The sequence below is a fragment of the Podarcis muralis genome, chromosome 2 (genome assembly GCF_964188315.1).
Source record: "Podarcis muralis chromosome 2, rPodMur119.hap1.1, whole genome shotgun sequence".
Taxonomy (NCBI): Eukaryota; Metazoa; Chordata; class Lepidosauria; order Squamata; family Lacertidae; genus Podarcis; species Podarcis muralis.
Window position 1 is genome coordinate 84459986 of NC_135656.1, and position 9469 is coordinate 84469454.

At 46.9% G+C, this 9469-nt stretch overlaps 1 protein-coding gene across 1 annotated transcript in view; it reads right to left on the reverse strand.

The window, feature by feature from the left end:
- The window catches only part of PODXL2 (podocalyxin like 2), a 53333-nt gene extending 48724 nt beyond the window's left edge, over positions 1 to 4609 (reverse strand). The window contains exon 1 of the mRNA XM_028719193.2: positions 3822 to 4609. Within this exon, the coding sequence (XP_028575026.2) occupies positions 3822 to 3873 (52 nt within the window). The 5' untranslated portion in view covers positions 3874 to 4609. The remainder of the gene's footprint in view (positions 1 to 3821) is intronic.
- Between the last annotated feature and the right edge of the window lie 4860 nt (positions 4610 to 9469).

A 9469-nucleotide genomic window follows, 5' to 3' on the forward strand; every position in this document is an offset into this window, starting at 1 on the left:
CAAATTAAGTATCCAAAACACAATTTTAAAAAATGGCTCTAATTTTCAGAAAAGGGGAGCTGTCTCAGAAAACTGGAAATGGGTGCAGATAAAGAAGTATTATAACATGTAACTGGAGTGAATAGGGATGCATGAATACAAAGAGTAAGTGTGTGCATGCAAACAAAGGATTTGTGAAATTTTTTTTGCAGGCTTCCACTTCTGCCTTTCTGTTTTTTTTAAAATAATAATAGACTTTCACTAAATGAAAGAGGACTTGGCACAAGGATTGTATCAACCATTTTATAACTGGATTGCCCACCGAGTTTTCAAATCAGTCTTGTCTAGAACCTGCTGCCATCTATGGAAAGCATATATTTGTGTTTTGTTAGCCCATCTATCACCTGCCATGAGTTGTAGGAGGACTAAGAAATATGACATGGCTTTACCTATACAGTACACAACACAACACAGCATCAAAAACCTTTGAGCAGTTTTGTTGATGTCCTGTTGCCTCCCCTGTAGAAAAACACCTATTGCTAGGAATCAGTCAAACTTATTTAAAGGCTTTGTTGCAACACCACATGAACTAACAGTTTGAGGTCCCAGAGTTCTACCATATTCTATGATCACACCAAGAAGCATGTGACAGAGACTATTTAGATAGAAGTTGGATCCCAAATGGCTCCATTGGGTTCTATAAGACTTTATTGTAATGTTCTATAGGCTGTATGTTTTTTTTACAAAATCAAGGTATAGAAATATTTAAATAAATAATAGGTGGTTCAGAAACTGCAGCTAGAGCAGAATGTCATCTAGTGTGTGCTTCAATATTACACTGGCCTTTCACTAACTCTGCTGCATTCCAATTTGTGACCAGAAAATTCAAGGTGTTGGTTCTTACCTATAAAGCCCTAAGTGAGTGGGGAGAGAATTTATGAAATCTTTTTCCTGTATGAGCCTGCCTGTAGTGTAATATCTGCTGCAAGGTCTTGCTGTATACTCCTCCTCCAAAAAAGGTTAGGCTGGTGGGAACGTGGCCTTTTCTGTGGTGGTGCCATGCCTAAGGAACTCCTGCCCTAGTTTCTCGTCATTCTTACCCCCCCCCCCCACCTATCAAGGAACCTGTGTGCTTCATTAATGGATGGAGATAAACCTGGGTAACAGCCAGATTTTTGTATTTTCAGAGATGGAGAATCAGCCAGTTATGTTTCTTCTTCCCACTAGGCCTTGGTGAAGCCTGTTGCCTGCATAGCCCCCAGAAGGGCTCACTTGAGTGGCTGCTACCTTCTCCCATATTCTTTTTTAAAGCCACTACCAGTTGCAGACTTACGGTGTTACCACCGGCCAGGTTTTCTCTCCTTTCCCCCTTTTTTAAATAAACAATCTAGTCTGATAAAAGATTTCTGCAGGACTTTAAAGCTGGCATACTATTTTGTGATATTTTGAACGGCCTGAGAAAGATATTGTTCTAACATGGATTTTTTCCCCTCAGGGGCCAACATGGCTAACATAACTTTACTTGTGTCTCTTTACAGAAGGATCTATTCTCAATACTTAAGAGATGAAACACAATTTACAAGCAGAAGGGTGACCATGCTCTGCTCCAATCCCATCACTGGCAGAATGACCAGATGGTCTTCATTCTTCCAGGCCAATTGCTGCCAAGTACTGTATTGATTAATTATATATTTTTTAAGAAAACATTTAATGGTCTGTTACAAAGTTCCATTTTACTTTGTTCACCAAGATTACAAAACTGAGCTTGTTCACTCACGTTATTAAGAAAAATAGCCCCTTCCAACATTCTTCGTTTTATTTTTTTGAAAGGGGTCTCCGTCTTTAAATATCTCCAATGAGATTATACAAAATTAGAAGCACAGGCCTCCTACCTATTCTAATTATAATTACTTCTGTACTTAATCGGCTTTAATTAATACCCCACCCCCCTTTTCAAAATTTACAGATTAGGCTCTTTAGAACTAGAGTCTAATTTGGTATCAGGACTTCTCGACAGCATATTTTTGGTGAAAGAGAAACAATCAAAATACCCTAAGGGGGAAAAGGTGACAGGACAATGTTATAGGTTAAATGATTCTCAGTGCAGTACAAAGTAATTCTGGATGCAGTCCCTAGAGGAAAATACAGTATGCAGGAATCCTAACTCAGCTTTGGCACGCAGAAACTGTACTACATCAAGGCTATTTTCAACAATCTCTAGGGACGCTTTCTTCATCCCTTAAAAAAACCCCTAAAACAATAAACACCACTACTGAAACATAGAAATCCATATTAACAACAACTCTCAGTAGATCAACATTCTGAATATCCAAACACATATTAGGTCCATTAAGTCACTGAAAGGAAACCATCTTCCCTCAAATGTCTTTACTTGCTGCCCATCTCTTAAACAGGTCTATGCAGTTAACTTTGTCATTTCAGCCAAATCTTCACTAGCCATTTTTTTTTCCAGTGAAAGGGTAATTGAATTACTACATTTCTTAACCACTATATTTATTTTTTTGCTGGCGTTAGTGAATTCCATGCTAATTCACAATGCCCATCACAACTATGCCACGCAAATGTCCAAGTGAAATCTATAGTAATTCCCTCCCTCCTCCCTGAAATGGAGAGGAACAGCAGTGGAAAAATATCACCCACTGTTTGCAGTGTGGGCACTGAATAAATACATTTGATGTTCCACCCCCATCCCACCCCCCACCATGTGTTATATGGCTATAGGCTGCAGTGAATTTGCAGTTTCTTGTAGCTCCCTGCTGCTTGTAGCCACATGATATAACACCACTTCCCAATATGGTGTGTGAAGCAGCATTGAATTTCACAGCATTGAAACTGGGCTAGAACTCTCTGAATTGCAAAGTTTTGTTCCGTGACAAGAGAGTTCCAGGTTGCCTAGACTGACATACTCCCTGCTCCACCACACAAAGAAGCCATTATTTAGTGCCAGGGCAGGTGCTTCATGACTTTCCATGGCACCATAAAGTAAAACTTAAAATGGAACGGCAAAATGCTTACCTTTGAGACACTCTCACCAGGCTGTTTTCTACAGGTAAGTATTATGTGGCCCCATATGACAGAAACACCTTTCCTCATAGAAAGATACCCCACTGACTGAAACATCAATGGTGGTCAATAAGGGGTGACACATCGCCTTTAGAATGGCAACTAGCCTTGCTACTGGAAAAGGCATTTAAAATAAGAAGCACCTAAACTCCATTGAAGGAAAGGGAGGCAGAAAGCAATGTGGAAGGAAGGACATAAGCTGTACGGTCGGTATATACTTTACCATGGTGAATTGGAACAACAGCGGGAACTTCCAAGAATATAAATAACCTTCCCCCGCGCAAAGTGTGCCTTTTCAAACACTGGCACTGGAAATAAAGTTAATACGAACCCCTCCCCCTTTATATGTGTATTTCTTCCCAGATTAAGAGGTTGCCAAGGTGTATGAGCCTCCTCCCGTTGCGCGACCCAGCCCCACCTCCAGGAAAACGGTTTCTATTTCCATTCTGCCCCCCACCTCAATCGCCCAAGCTGCTGTCTCGCACCCGTGCCTTATACCAGGAAAAAACGCCCCCGAGTTAGGAACCCCGAGGCCACCACCATCCATTCCGGGCTGCTTCAGAGGACCAGATCCTCTGCCCCACCGATCCACCCCCAGCGTGGGGTTCCCCCACGGCGATCCCCACCCACGCTGCAGGCAGCCTCGGATCCCCAGCGGTGGGGGGGTCCTTCCTTTGTCCGGGGCTGCCTTTGGGGACCGCAGGATCTGCGCTTCCCGATGCATCCCTCTCGGGTTCCTGGGAAAGGAAACGACTCACCGCAGGCCAGCAGGAGCAGCCTCGGCGCCCAGCGCGGGAAGAAGGGCGGCATGGTGCTTCTCCGTCCTCCTGCTCGCCTGCCTCTTTCTTCAGTCGCACCCGGCTTGTGCAGCTGCTGCTGCTGCTGCTGCTTCTGCTTCTGCCGCCGCCGCCCGCGGGGCTCTGCCCCTCCCGGCCGCAGAAAGGAGATCACCCCCCTGCGGCAGCTCGCGCTCAGAAGGCATCGCCCTCCCTCCCCGCCAGCGAGCGGCAACTTTCCCCGCAGCAGCAGCAGCACCCCGCTCTCCGGGCGCCCCCTCCCTGCGGCCGCGCTTCAGGGGGGAAGGCGGGGGGCAGACGACGACGACGAGGAGAGGCAGAGGCAGAGCTGCTTGCAGTGCGCGGCCAGTCAGACGAGCGAGTGGTTCTGCTCCAAAACCAGCCACAGCCCCCCACCCGCCCGAAGCGGCGGAGAGATGCTGCCTTGGCCGCTGCCCAGGCTCCCTCTGCAAACCCCGCCGCGTGCGCCTCTCCCGCCCCTCTCTCTCAGGGGTGTGCGCAAGGAGCAAACGCAGGCGGCGACCAATGCAAGGAGCAAAGGCTAATAATAATAATAATGGGCAGGGGGCGGCGGGGGCGGCCGGCGTTCAGGTTCCAGCAACTGCAGCCGTTTTCATTCGCCTGCTGCAACAGCAGCAGCAGCAGCTCCTGGGAGCCTTCGCCTCTCCACCACGCCCCCTCCCTCCCGCGCCAGGACCGGCGGCTGCCGCCGACCGAGGATCTCCCCGCTGCTGAATTAGAAATCGTGTGCATTGCGCAGTGGTCTGCATTCCGGCCGCGGCCGGGCTCCAGCTTCCGCCGGGGTCCTAGAGGGAGACGGAGCGGGTGCGCACCCCCCTATTCAGCGAGCAACCTGCGGGGAAGAACCTGCAGCAGCCCTAGGGTCTCGCCCTGAAGATTGCGGGGTCCGCAATGAAGGGCTTCAACTTTGCCCATCGACTTGGGAGGCCCAGCCCCCACAGATATCTTATTGTGGGTGCCGACCCCCTGGAGCTGACTCAGGTGGCAAAAGCCTCTGTGTGTGCGTGGGCTTGGGCGGAAACTGGGAAGGTTTTGGAAGCTGAAGGCCATTGGAGAGGCGCTTCTCGCGCTCGTGGGCGACGCTACGATCCTGCGAGCGTCGTTATCTGAAGGGATAGCTCAGTCGGTAGACCACGAGACTTAGTGACGTGGGTTTGCACCCCACATTGGGCAAAAGATTTCTGCTTTGCAGGGGGCTGGACTAGATGACCCTTGGGGTACCTTCCCTCTCTACATTTGATTCTATGATTCTATGACTTTAAGGTTTAGGGGACTGGATCCTGCTAGAGAAGGGGATCTCCACCGGTTATTTGTGGGTCACAGAAGTAGCTGGTTATCACTGAGGAGCTAGGACTTAGGTTTGCACAAGGCAGTGCTTTTTCTGGGGGGACGCAGGAGTATGCATACCCCTAAATATTATGTGAATCTAAGTTTGGCCTCATTGAGGGGCATTATTTCAATCTGAGTAATAACAACAACAACAACTTATTTGTACCCCCGCCCATCTGGCTGGGTCTCTCCAGCCACTCTGGGCTGCTTCCAACAAAGATTAAAAATACATTTAAAAGTAGGAAAATGAGAGTACCCCTAAACATATTTTTTTAAAGAAAAAAAGCACTGGCGCAAGGAATAACAAGGGCTCGCCTCCATAACCTAATTGCAGCTCCAAGGCGCAGCCCTGGAGGTTGCAATAATATTGGGGGAAATATGTTTATCCATGCATTAGGGAATTAATCATCTTGGCCTCAACCAATTAAACAATTTACTAAATCTGCATGTATGTATATGCAAGGGCCCCTTTGAGAGGAAGGGCAGGATATTAAACTTAATCAACAAAGAAGTATTGCTAAAGATGGTCAAACATATTTTCTAGGGAGTAAGCCCAGGGACGTGGGTGGCGCTGTGGGTAAAACCTCAGTGCCTAGGACTTGCTGATCGTATGGTCGGTGGTTTGAATCCCCGTGGAGGGGTGAGTTCCCATTGTTCGGTCCCAGCTCCTGCCCACCTAGCAGTTCGAAAGCACCCTTAAGTGCAAGTAGATAAATAGGTACCGCTTTATAGTGGGAAGGTAAACGGCGTTTCCGTGTGCGGCACTGGTGCTGGCTCACCAGTTGCAGCTTTGTCACGCTGGCCACGTGACCCGGAAGTGTCTTCGGACGGCACCGGCTCACGGCCTCTTGAGCGAGATGAGCGCGCAACCCTAGAGTCGGACACGACTGGCCCGTATGGGCAGGGGTACCTTTACCTTTACCTTTAAGCCCCATTTATTCTATTCGTAAGTTGCTGAACAACAGTTCTTCCTGCATGACATACAAGAGAACTTTAAAAGCCCATAAAAAATATCTTTAAAGCAAAGTTAAACATAATGAACAAGAAAAAGAGTACAAGTCTGAGTTCTGATGAGTCTTGATTTATAAAGAGTACTACCTATTCAAAGGATGAAAAGAACCACAGGGCAGGCAAAAGATGGCTGAGGCTAAAGACTTGCATCAATTGGTTCATGCAGGAGAGAAAAAGGAAACCATCTTTCTAGACATTGGTCTTGAACCATTGTTCCCCCCAGTTTCTCTGCAGGGGCAGGTTTAATTCCTCAGGCAACACTACTTGCCAAACACTAGCATACTGATACTGGTTTAGTACCCCATGGTGGTTTTAGTCACCTCAGTGCTAGTAAGAACATTAGTTTCTTGGTGGAAAAAAAATATCCATTTTTTTTTGGGGGGGGTGATTCTTAAATACAGTGGTACCTCAGGTTACATACGCTTCAGGTTACATACGCTTCAGGTTACAGACTCCGCTAACCCAGAAATAGTGCTTCGGGTTAAGAACTTTGCTTCAGGATAAGAACAGAAATCATGCTCCGGTGGCACAGCAGCAGCAGGAGGCCCCATTAGCTAAAGTAGTGCTTCAGGTTAAGAACAGTTTCAGGTTAAGAACAGACCTCCAGAACAAATTAAGTACTTAACCCGAGGTTCCACTGTACAGAGGAGTGTGTCAAATTAATGTATCTGAGATTACTGCCAACACCTTTGTCCACAAATCATTCACAAATGGTCACCCAGCATAGAGGTAGAAAAGGACCTTGAATCTTACAACCTTTCCAATGTAAAAGGGACACAATTTGATTCCTCTGGTGGAGCTTCACCAGGATAAGCTGTCACCTGTGTTGTCATTTTAACAAGTGATTCCCAAATCCTGACTGAAGTGGGCTTGCTTAGATCATACTGCATTCCAGTTTGCTTCTGCTCTGATGGCCCTCTTATCTGTCTCACTAACTGTGCAGATTATATGTGGTGGAAGATAACCCTTTTGTCCTGTTGACTAGAAGCATTGCAAAAGAACCTTTGCATCAACATGCTTCAAATTGCATCACACATCCCAATTATACATTTATGAGGACATTAGAAAGGCACCGTGTCCCTTGACCACAAAATTATAAAAACTACCACACTTTTAAGAGAGGAAGACCCTTGCAATAATTTATATTAATTTTGGACTCTGGCATATAATATTATTGGGAAGATTATTGGAAGGGCTGCATTTTGTTGGTGGAGCTAATGATTTTCATACAGAAGGTTCATGGTTCAGTCCTTTCCATCTCCAGGGAGGTTTGGAAGAGACCCCTGCTGAAAGAGTCATTGTAGACCGTGCTGAGCTTGATTGACCAGGGATCTGACTTAGTGTAAGCCAGCTTCCTATGTTCTTCCTATACTGCAGTTGGCAGCAGCCCTCCAGGCTATTGAGAGGCATTTCCTAACAGGAGGTATTGATAACTGAACCTGAGACTATGCACATAAAGCACATACTCTGTCGTGTTATGGCTTCTTTATCTTGAGCTGAAGCAATTAAAACAGAGACACACTCCATGTAAGCAATAATATAGAGGAACCAGTTGCCACCTACTTCTAACAACATGGCAATTGTTCAAGTTGGACAATCTTGGCATAAATATTGGCAGCAGGGCCAGCCCAAGAGCTGCAATCGTACAACTATAAGCCTAGGTGCATAACTTGGCAGGGGGATGCAGGAGGGCACAAGGAGAAGGGGATGACAGAGGACGAGATGGTTGGACAGTGTTCTTGAAGCTACCAGCACGAGTTTGACCAAACTGCGGGAGGCAGTGGAAGACAGGAGTGCCTGGCGTGCTCTGGTCCATGGGGTCATGAAGAGTCGGAAACGACTAAACAACAACAAAGCAGGGCTCATCTTGAGTGGGCAGCAATCTTGTTTGGGTGTCAATGCAAACCTCTGGTTCTTAAGCTGAGCCAGCAAATCCAGAGCTGTTCTTTTTCCAGTTTGCCTTCATGCATGCACTGGAAGAAAAGCATTTCCACTATGGCATCATGCATGGCAACACAGAGTCTTAGCTGTAATAATTAAGCTCCAGGAGTGCTGTATAACTGTTATAGTACAGTAGCAAAAAGTTCCTGAATGGTTTCGGCCAAATTGGAGGAAAGGCACTTCAGTAACACAACTTGCAGATACTGTCGTTCTCAACCATTTAAAAATATTCTAACCTTATTTGCCAGCTGCACAAATACATTGAATGAGCAGCCAGAAGTCTTGCAAGGTGAACAGTAAGAAGATGGCCAGACATAACCTCTGTGGGTTTACTTAGCCAACATGCAGCTTCCTTGCTGTTGAGAGTGCAGCTCTGAGCTGAGCTCCCAATGGAGCTTGGGCTGTGCTGAAGCAGCAACACTGCAGAGAAGCTTTTGCTCAGCGTAATGGAGAGCTATTAAATCATGGCAGTAACAACTGCATAATTGAGAAAAGACACGGTGTGGGTCTTAACAACTCCATGCCAATTTCTTCATAAAAGACTCGCTGTCATGAACTGGCAAGACAAAGGGGAGGAGGAAGAGGATCCTGGCGAGGGGTGCAGCTGTGACTGGGACCCACTGGGGCAAGCTGGGAATGGAAAAAGAGAGGTTGGGGTTGCAGAAAGTACACACGGGATGACAGAGGATGGCAAGGGGATGGGGGTCAGTGTGCAGGGACCAGGAGAGCAGGACCTCTCATCAGAACCAGAGAGACCCATCTCCACAAACAAGGCAGGCTCCGAAGTGTTGGCAGCAGTGAGAGAACGCTCTGGGAAGCTGAGGCTGGCCAGGTGGGGCTCACTAGCTCAGGGAGGAGGTGTGCGATTCCTCAGCTGGAGTAGGTTCAGAACAGGTGAGGGTCACAGCCTCATCAAGCCCAGATGCTGCAAGTCAGCAGGCAAAGTGCAGAAGGGAAGCAGAGCTGGAGTCCACGTTGATGGACCTTGGCATGGATGTTCCAGGACTTCTATGGGACTGTTTCTTGACTGTTGAACTTTGTACTTGACATACTATAGACATATATAAACAACTATCTGATTTTTAGAAGACATCTGAAGGCAGCCCTGTTTAGGGAAGTTGTTAATGTTTGATGCTTTATCGTGTTTTTAATATTCTGTTGGAAGCCGCCCAGAGTGGCTGGGGAAACCCAGCCAGATGGGTGGGATATAATTTTTATTATTATCATCATCATCATCATCATCGCCCCACTGACACTCCCACTCAAAAAAGGTGTGTGGGGGAAATAGTGAGAGGTTTGCTTTGAGA